At 37.0% G+C, this 22913-nt stretch overlaps 1 protein-coding gene across 1 annotated transcript; it reads right to left on the reverse strand.

The window, feature by feature from the left end:
* Positions 1-14960: 14960 nt before the first annotated feature.
* On the reverse strand, positions 14961-21840 carry LOC110467442 (E3 ubiquitin-protein ligase Midline-1-like). The gene is made up of 2 exons (XM_021524613.1): positions 21600-21840; positions 14961-18568 (listed from the first exon to the last, which is right to left on the reverse strand). The coding sequence occupies exon 2, from the start codon at positions 18536-18538 to the stop codon at positions 16556-16558; it is 1983 nt and encodes a 660-aa protein (XP_021380288.1). The 5' UTR covers positions 18539-18568; positions 21600-21840; the 3' UTR covers positions 14961-16555.
* Positions 21841-22913: the final 1073 nt, after the last annotated feature.

A 22913-nucleotide genomic window follows, 5' to 3' on the forward strand; every position in this document is an offset into this window, starting at 1 on the left:
ATGTTCGGACTGTATGTACATGTATGATGTTCGGACTGTATGTACATGTATGATGTTCGGACTGTATGTACATGTATGATGTTCGGACTGTATGTACATGTATGATGTTCGGATTGTAGATTGTACATGTATGATGTTCGGACTGTATGTTCATGTATGATGTTCGGATTGTATGTACATGTATGATGTTCGGATTGTACGTACATGTATGAAGTTCGGATTGTATGTACATGTATGATGGCCGGATTATATGTACAAGTATGGTGTTCGGATTGTATGTACAAGTATGATGTTCGGACTGTATGTACATGTATGAAGTCCGGACTGTATTTACATGTATGATGTTCGGATTGTATATACATGTATGATATTTGGACTGTATGTACGTGTATGATGTTTGTAGTGTATATACATGTATGATGTTCGGATTGTATGTACAAGTATGATGTTCGGGCTGTATGTACATGTATGAGGTCCGGACTGTATTTACATGTATGATGTTCGGATTGTATATACATGTATGATATTTGGACTGTATGTACGTGTATGATGTTTGTAGTGTATATACATGTATGATGGCCGGATTGTATGTACAAGTATTGTGTTCGGATTGTATATACAGGTATGAAGTTTGAATTTATGTACATGTAAGATGACCGGATTGTATCTACAGGTATGATGTTCGGACTGTATGTACATGTATGATGTTCCGACTGTAAGTTCGTGTATGCTGTTCGGATTGTATGTACATGTAATATGTTCGGACATCATGTTCATTTATGATGTTCGGATTGTATGTACATGTATGATGTTCGGATTGTATGTTCAAGTATGATGTTCGGATTGTATGTTCCTGTATGATGTCGGGACTGTATGTACATGTATGATGTTCGAATTGTATGTACATATATGATGTTTGGATTGTATGTACATGTATGATGGCCGGATGGTATGTACAAGTATGGTGTTCGGATTGTATGTACATGTATGATGTTTGGACTGTATGCACATGTATGATATTCGGACTGTATGTACATGTATGATGTCCGGAATGTATTTACATGTATGATGTTCGGATTGTATGTACATGTATGATGTTTGGACTGTATGCACATGTATTGTGTTCGGACTGTATGTACGTGTATGCTGTTCGGATTGTATGCACATGTATGATGGCCGGATTGTATGTACAAGTATGATGTTCGGATTGTATGTACATGTATGATGTTCGGATTGTATGTACATGTATGATGTTCGGATTGTATGTACAAGTATGATGTTCGGATTGTATGTACTTGTATGATGTTCGGATTGTTTGTACATGTATGATGTTCGGATTGTTTGTACAAGTATGATGTTCGTATTGTATGTACATGTATGATGTTCGGATTGTATGTACAAGTATGATGTTCAGATTGTATGAGCGTGTATGATGTTCTGATTGTATGTACATGTATGATGTTCGGATTGTATGTACATGTAGGATGTTTGGACTGTTTTTTGTACAAGTATGATGTTTGGATTGTATGTACAAGTATGATGTTGGGATTGCATGTACAAGTATGATGTTCGGATTGTATGTACATGTATGATGGCGGGACTGTATGTACATGCATGATGGCCAGATTGTATGTAGGACATGTATGCTGTTCGGACTGTATATTCGGTATGTACAAGTATGATGTTCAGATTGTATGAGCGTGTATGATGTTCTGATTGTATGTACATGTATGATGGCCGGTTTTTATGTAAAAATTTGGTGTTCGGATTGTATGTACAGGTATGAAGTTCGGATTGTATGTACATGTATGATGGCCGGAGTGTATGTACAAGTATGGTGTTCGGTTTGGATGTACAAGTATGATGTTCGGATTGTATGTACAAATATGGTGTTGGGATTGTATGTACAGGTATGATGTTCGGATTGTATGTGTATGTACATGTATGATGTTCTGACAGTATGTACATGTATGATGTTCGGACCGTATGTACGTGTATGCTGTTCGGATAGTATGTACATGTATGATGTACTGACTGTTTGTACATGTATGACTGTATGTCCATGTATGATGTTCGGATTGTAAGTACATGTATGATGTTTAGGTTGATTGTACATGAATGATGTTCGGGCTGTAGTTACATGTATGATGTTTGGACTGTATGCACATGTATGGTGTTCGGACTGTATGTACGTGTATGCTGTCCGGATTGTATGTACATGTATGATGTACTGACAGTATGTACATGTATGATGTTCGGACAGTATGTACGTGTATGCTGTTCGGATTGTATGTACATTTATGAGTATGTACATGTATGATGTTCGGATTGTAGGTTGTACATGTATGATGTTCGGACTGTATTTACATACTGTAGGTACATGTATGATGTTCGGATGCATGTACATGTATGATGTTAGGACTGTATGTCCATGTATGATGTTCGGATTGTATGTAGATGTAATGTTCGGATTGTATGTGCATGTTTGATGTTTGGATTGTATGGACATGTATGCTGTTCGGACTGTATATTCGGATTGTGTGTACATATATGATGTTCGGACTGTATGCACATGTGTGATGTTCTGACTGTTTGTACATGTATGATGTCACATGTATGAAGTTCGGATTGTATGTACATGCATGATGGCCAGATTGTATGTAGGACATGTATGCTGTTCGGACTGTATATTCGGATTGTATGTACATACATGATGTTCGGACTGTATGTACATGAATGATGTTCGGACTGTGTGTACATGTATGATGTTCGGACTGTGTGTACATGTATTATGTTCGGACTGTATGTACATGTATGGGGTCCGGACTGTATTTACATGTATGCTGTCGGATTGTATATACCTGTATGATATTTGGACTGTATGTACGTGTATGATGTTTGTAGTGTATATACATGTATGATGTTCGGATTGTATGTATATGTATGATGTTCGGACTGAGTGTACATGTATGATGTTCGGACTGTATTTACATACTGTAGGTACATGTATGATGTTCGGACTGTATGAACATGTATGATGTTCGGATTATATATTGTATGTATATGTATGATGTTCGGATTGTATGTGCATGTTTGATGTTCGGATTGTATGGACATGTATGCTATTCGGACTGTATATTCGGATTGTATGTTCATGTATGATGTTCGGATTGTATGTGCATGTTTGATGTTTGGATTGTATGGACATGTATGCTGTTAGGACTGTATATTCGGATTGTATGTACATATATGATGTTCGGACTGTATGTACATACTGTAGGTACATGTATGATGTTCGGACTGTAGGTACATGTATGATGTTCGGATGCATGTACAGGTATGATGTTCGGATTGTTTGTACATGTATGATGTTCCTACTCTAGGTCCTTGTATGATGTCAGAGCTGTATGTACATGTATGATGTTCGGATTGTACGTACATGTATGAAGTTCGGATTGTATGTACACGGACTGTATGTTCATGTATGATGTTCGGATTGTATGTAGATGTAATGTTCGGATTGTATGTGCATGTTTGATGTTTGGATTGTATGGACATGTATGCTGTTCGGACTGTATATTCGGATTGAGTGTACATATATGATGTTCGGACTGTATGCACATGTGTGATGTTCTGACTGTTTGTACATGTATGATGTCACATGTATGAAGTTCGGATTGTATGTACACGGACTGTATGTTCATGTATGATGTTCGGATTGTATGTTCAAGTATGATGTTCGGATTGTATGTACGTATGATGTTAGGACTGTATTTGCATGTATGTTTTTTGGATTGTATGTACCTGTATGCTGTTCGGACTGTATATTCGGATTGTGTGTACATATATGATGTTCGGACTGTAGGTGCATGTACGATGTTCGGATTGTATAAACATGTATGATGTTAGGTTTGTATTTGCATGTATGATGTTCGGACTGTAGGTACATGTATGATGTTCGGACTGTAGGTACATGTATGATGTTCGGACTGTATGAACATGTATGATGTTCGGATTATATATTGTATGTATATGTATGATGTTCGGATTGTATGTGCATGTTTGATGTTTGGATTGTATGGACATGTATGCTGTTCGGACTGTATATTCGGTATGTACAAGTATGATGTTCAGATTGTATGAGCGTGTATGATGTTCTGATGGTATGTACATGTATGATGTTCGGATTGCATGTACATGTATGATGGCCGGATTGGTATGTACATGTATGATGTTCGAATTGTATATACATGTATCATGTATGATGTTCGGACTGTATGTCCATGTATGATGTTCGGATTGTAAGTACATGTATGATGTTTAGGTTGATTGTACATGAATGATGTTCGAACTGTAGTTACATGTATGATGTTTGGACTGTATGAAGATGTATGATGTCTTGACTGTTGGTACGTATATGATGTTCGGACTGTAGGTGCATGTACGATGTTCGGATTGTATAAACATGTATGATGTTAGGTTTGTATTTACATGTATGATGTTCGGATTGTATATACATGTATGATATTTGGACTGTATGAACGTGTATGATGTTTGTAGTGTATATACATGTATGATGTTCGGATTGTATGTGCATGTTTGATGTTCGGATTGTATGGACATGTATGCTGTTAGGACTGTATATTCGGATTGTATGTACATACATGATGTTCGGACTGTATGTACATGAATGATGTTCGGACTGTGTGTACATGTATTATGTTCGGACTGTATGTACATGTATGATCGCCGGATTGTATGTACAGGTATGATGTTCGGACTGTATGTACATACTGTAGGTACATGTATGATGTTCGGATGCATGTACATGTATGATGTTCGGATTGTTTGTACATGTATGATGTTCCTACTCTAGGTCCATGTATGATGTCAGAGCTGTATGTACATGTATGATGTTCGGACTGGATGTACATGTATGATGTTAGGACTGTAGGTAGATGTAAGATTTTTAGACTGTTTGTACATGTATGATGTTCGGACTGTAGGTACATGTATGATGTTCGGGCTGTATGAACATGTATGATGTTCGGATTATATATACATGTATGATGTTCGGACTGTATGTACATGTATGAAGTTCGGATTGTATGTACATGTATGATGTTCGGATTGTACGTACATGTATGAAGTTCGGATTGTATGTACATGTATGATGTTCGGACTGGATGTACATGTGATGTTCGGACTGAGTGTACATGTATGATGTTCGGACTGTAGGTACATGTATGATGTTCGGACTGTATGTTCATGTATGATGTGATTGTATGTACATATATGATGTTCGGACTGTATGTACATGTGTGATGTTCTCACTGTTTGTACATGCATGATGTTAGGACTACATGTGCCTGTATGATGTTCGGATGGTATGTATATGTATGATGTTCGGACTGTAGGTGCATGCATGATGTTCGGACTGTAAGAACATGTATGATGTTAAGACTCTTTGTACCTGAATGATGTTTGGACTGTGTGTACATGTATGATGTTCGGACTGTGTGTACATGTATGATGTTCAGACTGTGTGTACATGTATGATGTTCAGACTGTGTGTACATGTATGATGTTCAGACTGTGTGTACATGTATGATGTTCAGACTGTGTGTACATGTATGATGTTCAGACTGTGTGTACATGTATGATGTTCAGACTGTGTGTACATGTATGATGTTCGTACTGTGTGTACATGTATGATGTTCGTACTGTGTGTACATGTATGATGTTCGGACTTATGTACATGTATGAAGTCGGGACTGTATGTACATGTATGCTGTTCGGACTGTATATTCGGATTGTATTTCGGACTGTATGTACATGTATGATGTTCGGATTGTATGTACATGTATGATGGCCGGATTGTATGTACAAGTATGGTGTTCGAATTGTATGTACATGTTAGATGACCGGATTGTATGTACAGGTATGATGTTTGGATTGTATTTACATGTATGATGTACTGACTGTAAGTACATGTATGATGTTCGGACTGTATGTACATGTATGATCGCCGGATTGTATGTACAGGTATGATGTTCGGATTGTATGTACATGTATGGTGTCCGGAATGTATTTACATGTATGATGTTCGGATTGTATGAACATGTATGATGTTTGGTATGTACATATATGATGTTTGGATTGTATGTACATGTATGATGTACTGACTGTAACTACATGTATGATGTTCGGACTGTATGTATATGTATGATGTTCGGATTGTATGTACAAGCATGATGTTCGGATTGCATGTACATGTATGATGGCCGGATTGTATGTACAAGTATGATGTTCGGATCGTATGAGCGTGTATGATGTTCTGATTGTATGTACATGTATGATGTTCGGTTTGTAGGTGCATGTGTGATGTTCTGTCTGTATGTACATGTATGATGTTCGGACTGTATTTCGTGTATGCTGTTCGGATTGTATGTACATGTATGATGGCCGGATTGTATGTACAAGTATGATGTTCGGATCGTATGAGCGTGTATGATGTTCTGATTGCATGTACATGTATGATGTTCGGATTGTTTGTACAAGTATGATGTTCGTATTGTATGTACATGTATGATGTTCGGACTGTATGTAGGATTGTATGAGCGTGTATGATGTTCTGGTTGTATGTACATGTATGATGTTCGGATTGTAGGTACATGTGTGATGTTCTGACTGTATGTACATGTATGATGTCCGGAATGTATTTACAGGTATGATGTTCGGATTGTATGTACATGTATGATGGCCGGATTGTATGTACAAGTATGATGTTCGGATTGTATGAGCGTGTATGATGTTCTGATTGTATGTACATGTATGATGTTCGGATTGTATATACATGTATGAAATTCGGACTGTATTTTGTACAAGTATGATGTTCGCATTGTATGTACAAGTATGATGTTCGGATTTACTGTACATGTAGGATGTTTGGACTGTATTTTGTACAAGTATGATGTTCGGATTGTATGTACAAGTATGATGTTGGGATTGTATGTACATGTATGATGTCGGGACTGTATGTACTTGCATGATGGTCAGATTGTATGTACAAATATGGTGTTCAGATTGTATGTACAGGTATGAAGTTCGGATTGTATGTACATGTGTGATGGCCGGATTGTATGTACAAATATGGTGTTCGGATTGTATGTACAGGTATGATGTTCGGATTGTATGTACATGTATGATGTCCGGACTGTATGTTCATGTATGATGTTCGGATTGTATGTACAGGTATGATGTTCGGATTGTACGTACATGTATGAAGTTCTGACTGTTTGTACATGTATGATGTCAGGACTGTATTTGCATTGATGATGTTCGGATTGTATGTACATGTATGCTGTTCGGACTGTATATTCGGATTGTATATACATATATGATGTTCGGACTGTATGTACATGTATGATGTTCGGACTGTATGTCCATGTATGATGTTCGGATTGTATGTACAGGTATGATGTTCGGATTGTACGTACATGTATGAAGTTCTGACTGTTTGTACATGTATGATGTCAGGACTGTATTTGCATTGATGATGTTCGGATTGTATGTACATGTATGCTGTTCGGACTGTATATTCGGATTGTATGTTCATGTATGATGTTCGGATTGTATGTACATATATGATGTTCGGACTGTATGTACATGTGTGATGTTCTGCCTGTTTGTACATGCATGATGTTAGGACTACATGTGATGATGTCCGGACTGTATGTTCATGTATGATGTTCGGATTGTATGTACAAGTACGATGTTCTGACTGTATGTACATGTATGATGTTCGGATTGCATGTACAAGTACGATGTTCTGACTGTATGTACATGTATGATGTTCGGATTGTATGTACATGTATGATGGCCGGATTGTATGTACAAGTATGGTGTTCGGATTGTATATACAGGTATGAAGTTCGAATTTATGTACATGTAAGATGACCGGATTGTATCTACAGGTATGATGTTCGGACTGTATGTACATGTATGACGTCCCGACTGTATTTACATGTATGGTGTTTGGATTGTATGTACATGTATGATGTCTGGACTGTATGTACATGTATGATGTTCCGACTGTAAGTACGTGTATGCTGTTCGGATTGTATGTACATGTATGATGTTCGGACATCATGTTCATGTATGATGTTCGGATTGTATGTGCATGTATGATGTTCGGATTGTATGTTCATGTATGATGTCGGGACTGTATGTACATGTATGATGTTCGAATTGTATATACATGTATGATGTTTGGATTGTATGTACATGTATGATGGCCGGATTGTATGTACAAGTATGGTGTTCGGATTGTATGTACATGTATGATGTTTGGACTGTATGAACATGTATGATATTCGGACTGTATGTACATGTATGATGTCCGGAATGTATTTACAGGTATGATGTTCGGATTGTATGTACATGTATGATGTTTGGACTGTATGCACATGTATGATGTTCGGGCTGTATGTACGTGTATGCTGTTCGGATTGTATGCACATGTATGATGGCCGGATTGTAATTACAAGTATGATGTTCGGATTGTATGTACGTGTATGCTGTTTGGATTGTATGCACATGTATGATGGCCAGATTGTATGTACAAGTATGATGTTCGGATTGTATGTACTTGTATGATGTTCGGATTGTTTGTACATGTATGATGTTCGGATTGTTTGTACATGTATGATGTTCTGATTGTATGTACATATATGATGTTCGGATTGTATGTACAAGTATGATGTTCGGATTGTATGAGCGTGTATGATGTTCTGATTGTATGTACATGGATGATGGTCGGATTTTATGTACATGTAGGATGTTTGGACTGTATTTTGTACAAGTATGATGTTCGGATTGTATGTACAAGTATGATGTTGGGATTGTATGTACAAGGATGATATCCGGATTGTATGTACAAGTATGATGTTCGGATTGTATGTACATGTATGATGTCGGGACTGTATGTACATGCATGATGGCCAGATTGTATGTACAAATATGGTGTTCGGATTGTATGTACAGGTATGAAGTTCGGATTGTATGTACATGTATGATGGCCGTATTGTATGTACAAATATGTTGTTCGGATTGCATGTACAGGTATGATGTTCGGATTGTATGTACATGTATGATGTCCGGACTGTATGTTCATGTATGATGTTCGGATTGTATGTACATGTATGATGTTCGGATTGTACGTACATGTATGAAGTTCGGATTGTATGTACATGTATGATGGCCGGATTGTATGTACAAATATGGTGTTCGGATTGTATGTACAGGTATGATGTTCGGATTGTATGTACATGTATGATGTCCGGACTGTATGTTCATGTATGATGTTCGGATTGTATGTACATGTATGATGTTCGGATTGTACGTACATGTATGAAGTTCGGATTGTATGTACATGTATGATGGCCGGATTGTATGTACAAGTATGGTGTTCGGTTTGTATGTACAAGTATGATGTTCGGACTGTATGTACATGTATGAGGGCCGGATTGTATTTACATGTATGCTGTTCGGATTGTATATACATGTATGATATTTGGACTGTATGTACGTGTATGATGTTTGTAGTGTATATACATGTATGATGTTCGGATTGTATGTACATGTATGATGTTCGGATTGCATGTACATGTATGATGGCCGGATTGTATGTACATGTATGATGGCCGGATTGTATGTACAAGTATGGTGTTCGGATTGTATATACAGGTATGAAATTCGAATTTATGTACATGTAAGATGACCGGATTGTATGTACAGGTATGATGTTCGGACTGTATGTACATGTATGATGTTAGGACTGTATGTCCATGTATGATGTTCGGATTGTATGTACATTTATGATGTTCAGACTGTATGTACATGTTTGATGTTCGGACTGTATGTCCATGTATGATGTTCGGATTGTATGTACATGTATGATGGCCGGATTGTATGTACATGTATGGGGTTCGGATTGTATATACAGGTATGAAATTCGAATTTATGTACATGTAAGATGACCGGATTGTATGTACAGCTATGATGTTCGGACTGTATGTACATGTATGATATGTATGATGTTCGGATTGTATGTACATGTGTGATGTTCTGGCTGTTTGTACATGTATGATGTTAGGACTGTTTGTACAGGTATGATGTTCGGATTGTTTGTACATATATGCTGTTCGATGTACGTGTATGCTGTTCGGATTGTATGTACATGTATGATGTACTGACCGTATGTACATGTATGATGTTCGGTATGGTGTTCGGATTGTATATACAGGTATGAAATTCGAATTTATGTACATGTAAGATAACCGGATTGTATGTACAGGTATGATGTTCGGATTGTATGTACATGTATCATGTTCAGACTGTATGTACATGTTTGATGTTCGGACTGTATGATGTATGATGTTTGGACTGTATGCACATGTATGATGTTCGGACTGTATGTACGTGTATGCTGTTCGGATTGTATGTACATGTATGATGTCCGGAATGTATTTACATGTATGATGTTCGGATTGTATGTACATGTATGATGTACTGACCGTATGTACATGTATGATGTTCGGTATGGTGTTCGGATTGTATATACAGGTATGAAATTCGAATTTATGTACATGTAAGATAACCGGATTGTATGTACAGGTATGATGTTCGGACTGTATGTACATGTATGATGTTAGGACTGTATGTCCATGTATGATGTTCGGATTGTATGTACATTTATGATGTTCAGACTGTATGTACATGTTTGATGTTCGGACTGTATGATGTATGATGTTTGGACTGTATGCACATGTATGATGTTCGGACTGTATGTACGTGTATGCTGTTCGGATTGTATGTACATGTATGATGTACTGACCGTATGTACATGTATGATGTTCGGTATGGTGTTCGGATTGTATATACAGGTATGAAATTCGAATTTATGTACATGTAAGATGACCGGATTGTATGTACAGCTATGATGTTCGGACTGTATGTACATGTATGATGTCAGAGCTGTATGTACATGTATGATGTTCGAACTGTATGTACATGTATGATGTTCGGACTGTATGTCTGTAGGTACATGTATGATGTTCGGATTGTATGTGCATGTATAATTTTTGGACTGTAGGTACATGTATGATGTTCGGATGCATGTACATGTATGATGTTCGGATTGTTTGTACATGTATGATGTTCTGATTGTATGTACATGTATGATGTTAGAACTGTATGTACATGTGTACATGTATGATGTTTGGACTGTATGTAGATGTATGATGCATGTATAATTTTCGGACTGTAGGTACATGTATGATGTTCGGACTGTAGGTACATGTATGATGTTCGGATTGTATGTACATGTATGATGTTCGGACTGTTGGTGCATGTATAATATTCGGACTGTAGGTACATGTATGATGTTCGGACTGTAGGTACATGTATGATGTTTGGACTGTATGTAGATGTATGATGTCTTGACTGTAGGTACATGTATGATGTTCGGACTGTAGGTGCATGTACGATGTTCGGATTGTATAAACATGTATGATGTTAGGTTTGTATTTACATTTATGATGTTCGGACTGTATGTACATACATGGTGTTCGGACTGTAAGTACATGTATGATGTTCGGACTGTAGGTACATGTATGATGTTCGGATTGTATGTACATGTATAATTTTCGGACTGTATGTACATGTATGATGTTCGGACTGTATGAACATGTATGATGTTCGGACTGTAGGTACATGTATGATGTTCGGATTGTATGTGCATGTATAATTTTTGGACTGTAGGTACATGTATGATGTTCGGATGCATGTACATGTATGATGTTCGGATTGTTTGTACATGTATGATGTTCCCACTCTAGGTCCATGTATGATGTCAGAGATGTATGTACATGTATGATGTTCGGACTGGATGTACATGTATGATGTTAGGACTGTATGTAGATGTATGATTTTTAGACTGTTTCTACATGTATGATGTTCGGACTGTAGGTACATGTATGATGTTCGGACTGTATGTACATGTATGATGTTCGGACTGTATGAACATGTATGATGTTCGGATTATATATACATGTATGATGTTCGGACTGTATGTACATGTATGATGTTCGGATTGTATATACATATATGCTGTTCGGATTGTATGTATATGTATGATGTTCGGATTGTATGTGCATGTTTGATGTTCGGATTGTATGGACATATATGCTGTTAGGACTGTATATTCGGACTGTATTTACATGTATGATGTTCGGACTGTATGCACATGTGTGATTTTCTGACTGTTTGTACATGTATGATGTTAGGACTGTATTTGCATGTATGATGTTCGGATTGTATGTACATGTATGCTGTTCGGAATGTATATTCGGATTGTATGTACATATATGATGTTCGGACTGTATGTCCATGTATGATGTTCGGATTGTATGTACATGTATGATGTTCTGGCTGTTTGTACATGTATGATGTTAGGACTGTATGTACATGTATGCTGTTCGGATTGTATGTGCATTGATGATGTTCGGATTGTATGTGCATGTTTGATGTTCGGATTGTATGGACATGTATGCTGATCGGACTGTAAATTCGGATTGTATGTACATATATGATGTTCGGACTGTATGTACATGTGTGATGTTCTGACTGTTTGTACATGCATGATGTTAGGACTACATGTGCCTGTATGATGTTCGGATTATATGTATATGTATGATGTTCGGACTGTAGGTGCATGCATGATGTTCGGACTGTAAGAACATGTATGATGTTTAGACTGTTTGTACCTGAATGATGTTTGGACTGTGTGTACATGTATGATGTTCGGACTGTGTGTACATGTATGATGGTCGGACTGTATGTAGATGTATGATGTTCGGATTGTATGTACATGTATGATGTTCGGACTGTTGGTGCATGTATGATGTTAGGACTGTATGTACATGTATGTTGTTCGGATTGTATGTACATGTATGATGCTAGGACTGTATGTACATGTATGCTGTTCGGATTGTATGTACATGTATGATGTTCTGATTGTATGTACATGTATGATGTTAGAACTGTATGTACATGTATGCTGTTCGGATTGTATGTACATGTTTGATGTTCGGATTGTATGGACATGTATGCTGTTCGGACTGTATATTCGGATTGTATATACATATATGATGTTCGGACTGTATGTACATGTAAGATGTTCGGATTGTATGTACATGTATGATGTTCGGACTGTATGTACATGTATGATGTTCGGATTGTATGTACATGTATGATGTTCGGATTGTATGTACATGTATGATGTTGAGGATTGTATGTACATATGTGATGTTCGGACTGTATGTACATGTATGTTGTTCGGATTGTTTGTACATGTATGATGTTCGGACTGTATGTACATGTAAGCTGTTCGGACTGTATATTCGGATTGTATGTACATATATGATGTTCGGACTGTATGTACATGTTAGATGTTCGGAATGTATGTACATGTATGATGTTCGGACTGTATGTACATGTATGATGTGAGGACTGTATGTACATGTATGATGTTCGGATTGTATGTACATATATGATGTTCGGACTGTTTGTACATGTAAGATGTTCGGATTGTATGTACATGTATGATGTTCGGACTGTATGTACATGTTAGATGTTCGGAATGTATGTACATGTATGATGTTCGGACTGTATGTACATGTATGATGTGAGGACTGTATGTACATGTATGATGTTCGGATTGTATGTACATATATGATGTTCGGACTGTTTGTACATGTAAGATGTTCGGATTGTATGTACATGTATGATGTTCGGACTGTATGTACATGTAAGATGTTCGGAATGTATGTACATGTATGATGTTCGGACTGTATGTACATGTATGATGTGAGGACTGTATGTACATGTATGATGTTCGGATTGTATGTACATATATGATGTTCGGACTGTTTGTACATGTAAGATGTTCGGATTGTATGTACATGTATGATGTTCGGACTGTATGTACATGTTAGATGTTCGGAATGTATGTACATGTATGATGTTCGGACTGTATGTACATGTATGATGTGAGGACTGTATGTACATAGATGATGTACGGATTGTATGTACATATATGATGTTCGGACTGTTTGTACATGTAAGATGTACGGATTGTATGTACATATATGATGTTCGGACTGTATGTACATGTAAGATGTTCGGATTGTATGTACATGTATGATGTTCGGACTGTATGTACATGTATCATTTTAGGACTGTATGTACATGTATGATGTTCGGATTGTATGCACATGTATGATGTTGAGAATTGTATGTACATATGTGATGTTCGGACTGTATGTACATTTATGCTGTTCGGATTGTATATTCGGATTGTATGTACATATTTGATGTTCGGACTGTATGTGCATGTTAGATGTTCGGATTGTATGTACATGTATGATGTTCGGATTGTATGGGCATGAATGCTGTTCGGACTGTATATTCGGATTGTATGTACATATATGATGTTCGGATTGTATGTACATTTATGATATTCGGACTGTATGTACATGTATGATGTTAGGACTGTATGTACATGTATGATCTTCGGATTGTATGTACTTGTATGATGTTCGGATTGTATGGACATGAATGCTGTTCGGACTGTATATTCGGATTGTATGTACATATATGATGTCGGGACTGTATATACATGTATGATGTTCGGATTGTATGTACATGTATGATGTTCGGATTGTATGTACATGTATGATGTTCGGACTGCATGTACATGTATGATGTTCGGATTGTATGTACATGTATAATGTTCGGACTGTATGTACATGCATGATGTTTGGATTGTTTGTACATGTATGACCACCACACCTATTTTTATGAGATTTATTGAAAAATACTAAAAACATCTTATACACTTTTACTCTTTTTATTATTATTATTACTTACTTTATTAAGGAGTTTCTGAAGAGAAAACAAGCACACACAATGTTATATCGTGTTATCCCTGAAGTCACTTTGATAACCTCTCAGCCTCTCACCGTTTGACACTCTCTTTACATATACAAACCACCAAGGCTGAATGTTTCTCCATCATTATTTTGTGTCTACGTTATTCTTGCCCATTTAAAACGGATATGTTTCACTATCAGAATCATTGTATATTTCTCATTTTTCTATCTATATCTATGTTCTCTTAGATTTACCATTCTCTTAGGTTTACCATTCTCCACGACAGGTGCTGATTAGAACATCATCATTTTCACCAAGAAAATTCTGAATCCCTTTGTACCTTTTACCAGGAAATCAACGGCACCCAAAATAACAGAAATACCATTTTTTCTAGGGAGTGACTTGACAAAAGAAACGAACAAAGAAATATTAATAGCAATCGTGATTTTGACTATTATCCTTTGATGTGTAAACACTAGGACAAATTACGTTTGATTATTGAAGATTATTGGGTCATGTACTTCACGGAACTTACGAATGCCTTGATTCTGGATCTAAAAGTTTGGTATCAACATGCATTGGACTGACTTTTGTAAATAAATCGACATAGTTAAAATGACGAACTGCACAATACTATGATACTATATTTAAATATTTCTCGTTATTTGGTGCTGACATTATTGGTAATACAATATATTAAGCTTTATATCCATGGTTATTTCCACAACACCATGGCAACAAAAACATACAAACGGTACATTACAACAGAGGTGGCCATTACAACCCATTAACCTCTTTAGAACACATTTAACACAACTAAAACACAAATGTCGTACGGATGTACGGACTAACGGATCGACAGAAAGGGTAGCCCAAAATGGTCCTCGAGTTTCGTTACGGGGCCACAATAGCCGTGGAAGGACGAAAGTTATTCTATCGCAAATGCTCTATTATCAGAACTAAATCTATATGACTGAGACTCGATCAGAAATAAAACAATGCGCTATAAAACAATATTGGAGAAACTTCCTTATTAGACTAAAAAACACGGTCAGAAACTTAAAATGGTTTACAAATACAGTAGTAAGGTAAATATCTACTTGGAATTGACTGATAACGTACAGGAATTTAGCAATGCTTAAATTAAAGAAAAGTCTAACAATTATCTCGTATCCTTAATTCACGAAGAAGTCGACATTTTATGTTTCAAATGCTTAATTAGAGGGATGTTATCACATGTGACATTATAGTATATATTCATATCACATTGCAAACACCCGCTTTGGTTGTAAGTCCGACAATGTCAACACAAAAGGTATATGCGTAACTGACACTTCATTCAGAACTAAGTAATATTTGTTTTTTTCATAACTGATATTGGTAATTTAATCGTAATATATTCATTTCAATACAAACACTTTTGATTTTATCCATCATTCTCATTTAAGATAGAAATGATTTTTACATTTTCGTTAAATAATTAAAATCAGTTATGTTAATGATATATAAAGAATACACTATTATGTCAAATGTCGATCTTGTGTACGATTGATTCTGCAAGTCATACAAGTTGAAACACTTGGATGGAATTCGTCTGACCTGACTGGTTTGTTACCACCAGTTTATCACCACAAACAGATATTGCCCTCGGGTATGTGATACTGTCCGTTGCCGTTAACAGTTCCCGGACGTTAGTCCCGTCCCCGGACATCTGTACCACGTTGTTGGAGCTGTAACCACAGACATAGACGTTACCTTCCATGTCGACGTCCACTCCATACGGATTCTTAGCTTCACCAACCTTCAACACGTCCGTGTACTTATTGTCAGTAGACAACCTACCAATCGCCGTACTGCCAGTACTGGCGGTAAAATGGGCGATAAAGAGCTGTCCGTCCTTGGAATCATGTGACAACGCGTATACTTTGTCAGTATATCGATATAACGTCTTGGTCGTCCCGTCTTTCTTAACACTGCAGACTTCGGATCCTGTAGTCACGATAAACTCACCAACTCTGTACGTTATACCGTAACATTGTTTGTTTGTGTTTATTACAGACGACAGTGTAAGTTTGGAGGGTGTCACAGTCACTACATGTATACCTCCGGGACTCTGTATAGCGGCCGCCACAGTGGTGTTATCCACCATACACAGATCCCAAGGATTTCCATCCAATTTCAACTCGTCCACAACATCCCCAGCGTCGTTGATTAACTTGATCTTCTTATTGTTTATATCTCCCACCACAATTCTGCCTTTAGGAAAGTATACAACACCACGGGCAGCACAATCTAACTGATCAGACGGACATTTTATGGTCACCTTTCTTATTTCCTTTACTTCACATTGGGATAAAGGTTTGCCGAGAGTTGGGACACCTGGGAAATCTCTTTGCTGCTTTCGGACAACGACTTTACCAAAGTTCAGACTTGTCACGTCCGAATCGATTTCATGTTCAATACTGACAGTTGAAATCGACATCTGCATTTCTTTCACTAGATCATTACAAGCCTCGAGCTCCGTCTGACCTTTCTGGTAAAGCCGGATCGTGTCCATATGGGCGTTCCTCTGTAGAGCTGTAGCGGACGACGCTAATGTATTCTGTATAGCGACCTTCAGGCGTTCACACTTCTGTGTGGACACCTTCAGATTTTCTCTTTCCTGTTTGTACGCCATGATTACGTCATCTGTGATTTCCTTCTTCATCTCTCTGATACGTTTATCCATACGTTCCTGCAGGTCGTCGATGCTTTTCAGTACCGCATCTTTGTCGTCTGCAATGTTCTGTTGTCGTAGATAAAAGTCCTTTATCATGGATTCCATGTCGTCTGCTCCTTGCTGTAGAAATGTCTTTATTTCCTCTAGTTGGGAGCTATTATTCAGTTTCTCACAGTAATCCTCTGTTGTGGACACGTTGTCACATTTCCTGTGACCAACAGTTATACATTTACTGCAACCCAGGGACTTGTGATCCTCACAATAATAAGAGATCTTATTCTTGTGTTTGTCGCATCGTTTGTCAGATGTTTCCTGTCTCAGCAGGAAATTCCCGGAACCTCTCATATCTACGATATCACAGCTCACATGGACCACATCATGGTGATCCACTTTACAAGACTCGCAGAACAAAGACTGAGTAGTTTTACACCAGAATTGTGCAGGGGTCATGCTTCCCTTTCTCTGACAGGGCGCGCAGTAACGTGGCTCTGTCGTCCTGTTTCTTAGTTGTATCATCTCTATGGCAACGGTGTCGGTCGGGAACTGCTGGGCCCATTTCTCTTTGTCCTCTGTTTTGTCCACGGGGTGAGTTAGGGTCCTACATACCGGACAGATAAAGGAAGTCGCCGTATCACTCGTCCCTAACACCTCACTGACGATGTAGCTACTCAAACATTCCTCACAAAGAGAATGACGACACGGAAGAGACTTCGGCTGACGTAACTGCTCCAGACAGATCGGACATTTGAGAAGGTGGGAGTCCGACAGGTTTGGTAGTGTGCTGTCTTCAGAGTGAGGGTCTGGATGGGGACCACCTTCCGCCATTGTATACGTACTCAAACGCTAGTTCCGTATCTGCAAGTATGAGAATAACGAAACATTATCAGCATGACTTTTCTGGTACGTAAATAACTTATTTTCATCAATTAGATAGAAATAACACATTGTTCATGTTATTACATTCACACATTTGGTTGTAGACACCTGTAGAGATGTAACGACATGTTACGTATAAAACACTGACAATTTGACTCGTAAACATTTACATTTTGTATTACCTGTATTCTGCTGATAGGAGAGAAATGCTGAGAAATAAAAGTTAGTCATGTAATCCATTTTTCTGATAACAAAAGACGGAATATTGAATAGTTAAAAAGAGCATTGTTATAGGTTCAAAACAAATTTTAAGTGATGCAAAAAGCTTTTAGTTTACACGTATCTTGACTATTATTATAAACTCAATGTGTATACGTTACATTTGCCTGGTATAGTGAATTTCAGCCGAAATGTAACTGATGTATAAAACATCTTTTCTGAATCAAAATGGCTCAAACTCTTCAAATACGTCGAACGATTACGTATAATGAATACAGTCAGTACATTCGCCTTATATAGTGCACTCATTTGCAGTTTATATATATTACGTTTTGTGACTCATCGTGTCATTTGACTCATACAGTGAAGACTAAATGCGTGGCTCTATTTGGATTGGTTCTACAAAAACAAACATGGCTTTAGATATGAAAGAACAACGATCGTACATTTTGTACGTACATCTCAGACTAAGTCAAAATATTGTATGCATTTTATTTCTCAGAGCGAGTGTCCTGTCTCAAGTATAACAACAATATCAAATATTTATCCAATATTCCACTCAAAATTTGTGTAGGCGGCGTAATAATTGAAAGAGGATGATAGTGACGTTACATTAGAAAAAAAGACGTATGCATTACCTCAGAGTATACACATATAAAATGGATATATCCCTTTAATTATCCAGGGGCCTGTAATGCCTTACAGACTAAGGGAAGTAATACGCCGGATGTGCACATACACAAACCTAGGTACAAAAGGGGATAACTTTGGCCAGCTAATGTCTACGGCCATATCACGTTGAAAACACCAGTTCTCGTCCGATCACCGAAGTTAAGCAACGTCGAGCCTACATATCGAAACAGGGAATTGTAAGGTGTTACGAGTTACCTCCCGTTGTACAATATACGTACCTAATTGTTCAGACTTAAAAAAAGCATACATGAAAACTGCTGTTTATTTCTTGTTATTGTTAATATTTTTCATCAGTATTCGGACATATTTCCGAGATAATCTTCTTTTAATTATATATCCCTCAAACGAATCTGTACAAACTGACATATTCACCGATAGAAGGAGTCGATAGCATTTTTAGATTATCATGAAATTTGTACTTCGTCGAGAAATCTTACGTACAAGGTTTTTATACTGAACGGCAAAATTAAGTATACACTTTTAAAATAAATATATTGTTGCCAAACATAATGTTTATTGGAAAACCATTGCTATATTTGTGAAATCGATCATTGCAAAATTTTAAAAAAATCCACAAATCGCAGTAAATTTGTTTGACATTAAGATATTGGCTTCCATACATTTTATACCCTCAGCGCGACATACTGAAGTTATGCGCATGCAAACTGTGCCACGTGCCCTCCGTAAGCTTCCCTGTTAAAGGCCGTCAGGTTTGAGTGTGTCGGCAATATGGCAAGACTTTCAATAGCGGATAGAAATCGTGCGATTGGGGTGCTACAAGCCGGGGGATCAAAACGTCATGTGACGCGTGTGATGAATTGTACGAGATTTACGATTAAGTGCCTTTTGAAGTGTTATCGACAAGTAGAACATGTCAACCAACTCCCTGGAGCAGAACGGCGACGTGAATCTGTAATCGATGTGTAACGTCGAATCAAAACGACATTTAGTGTTAACCATGAGAAAACGCTGTGTGGCAGACAATGGCGGACACACAACATATTGACGTCACAAGTGTATTTTGACTGTATACAGTGGTGACGTCAAAACCACGTGAAAAATTGAAATGACCCCTACGTCGTTCTGCAAGACCGTTTGCCTTTTTGGTAGTTGACGGCAGTCTTGACTCTGTGTAAAATCTGTCTATAGTTATTAAATTTTACATTTACGATTTAAAATCGACTTTATCAATATGAAATAAATTATCTGATGCCTTTTATAAAGTGTATACTTGATTTTGCCGGTCAGTATATGTATATGTGCGTGTGTGCTGTTAAAGGAAAATGTTGTCTTGGTTTTTATGTTCCCTTAAATTTCTTAAAATGTATGTTTCAAACTATTTGTGTGTCTAATTTCCTTCTTAAAATCTAGATATTTACCGCCCGACAAATCGTTTATTACGAATATGTGAAAACTAGTAAATTTTTTGAACGCTACTTATGACGACATATATAAATATAATATTTTCTTTTTAGCTGTGTAAACTACATATTATTCAATTCATATCACAGAGTATAATACATATTTATTCAAAATAGACATGAATGTGTTCGAACAATTAACTTCCGATATGTTCATATCATTTAACAAGATTTTAACAACAATTTCAGTGATACCCTACGACAATGCGTTTCCAATGGAAGAGTTCAAGCCCTGACGACCCTTCATACTCACGCGTGTATCCACGCAGACACATGTATACATATATACACACACACACGTTTCTCGGTCAACCATACCATAACAATTTATTTATAGAACGAGAGTTTGCCCAACTTTTCCTGTTACTTCCGCTCTGTTTGTAATCAGAAAATGACGCCGTTGGATACGTAAAGCCATCACATTATGGTATCCTTCGGTGGTATAACTGAACAAACAATGCCTTTCGTACTCTTTTGTGCATAGATAGTAAACTGGTGACGTCATGTACTTCCTCTTTCGGTTTCCGTACGTCTAACATTATTACAGCCGCTACAACATATTCTACGATTACAATGAACGTATTCTAAGTAAATACACTCTATTTACATGTTCATTTGGTGTAAATGGTGTTACTATTACTCAAATATAAGTACGGAATATGTACGACTGTACTTACCGCTCCACCAATGAATAAATATGGTTGTAATGACGATTGACGAGGTGTAGATGTGGGACACCTCTCCGTCGTTATGGCGCCCTTTAGAATGTGACTCAATACACTAATAACACGTCCGTACATTGTAATGCCGTTACGATATATCCGGATAACTTACGGATTGTTTACTACACATCGCTTGTTTCGTTAAAGATATTTTCTAGAGAACAAATTAACACATCATCCTTACGTATTTAATTGACAATTTACGTTTAAAAATACATCCCCTCCGTACAATGACGTTTTTCAGAGCTTTTATCAACTACACATCATCGCATTGAATTTCATGAAATTAATATCCGTTTAACTTCAGATTTAGGTAATCCGAAACTGTTCATTTACTCTATGCATTATAGTTTTATCAGTAAGTACAGGTACTGAGATTTAACGTAAATCACTACATGTATGATATAAATAGATAACATAATTTCTTTTGATATATCAGTGTGGTACGAAACCAGAGTACAATTAGACAGAAAATTCCAACGTCTCAAATCAATAAATTCCTATAAAATATCAACGTTTGAAAAACTGATATTTGATATATTTTTGTTTGTTTTGGGTGTATTTAAGATAGAGCGGCAAAAAGAAAATGTAGATGATCAAGAGATATATTATAAGGATAAATGGCAGAGCTTTTTATGTAGGTCTGAAATATCGCCTACCATGATATTGCCTGAAACATGTGAACATGAACGAGTATTAAAAAAACGAACATCTGTAACAAAAAAGATAACACAAATTATCTGGTTCACAGTGTGAAAATCATGTTACATTTCAACACGAGTTAATTCTTTTAAGTGTACAGTATCTATTATAGTTTATCAAGCTTTAGCGTGTATAACGAAATCAAACTATATCAAATATGGAGTGGGATTTCGTATACATATCATAAAAATGTGTCACGTCGTTATTTATCTAGTGGCAGCTAATAGTCGTTATCAGAGATGTATTACAAAGATATGATGTTCGGGTATGATGTTCGGATTGTGTGTACATGTATGATGTTCAGACTGTATGTACATGTATGATGTTCGGATTGTGTGTACATGTATGATGTTCAGACTGTATGTACATGTATGATGTTCGGATTGTGTGTACATGTATGATGTTCAGACTGTATGTACATGTATGATGTTCGGATTGTGTGTACATGTATGATGTTCAGACTGTATGTACATGTATGATGTTCGGATTGTGTGTACATGTATGATGTTCAGACTGTATGTACATGTATGATGTTCGGATTGTGTGTACATGTATGATGTTCAGACT

Source organism: Mizuhopecten yessoensis, unplaced genomic scaffold (genome assembly GCF_002113885.1).
Source record: "Mizuhopecten yessoensis strain PY_sf001 unplaced genomic scaffold, ASM211388v2 scaffold11173, whole genome shotgun sequence".
NCBI lineage: Eukaryota > Metazoa > Mollusca > Bivalvia > Pectinida > Pectinidae > Mizuhopecten > Mizuhopecten yessoensis.

Excerpts from the sequence above, each read along its gene's own strand:
- LOC110467442 (XM_021524613.1), bottom strand. The coding sequence starts at position 18,538 with ATGGCGGAAGGTGGTCCCCATCCAGACCCTCACTCTGAAGACAGCACA.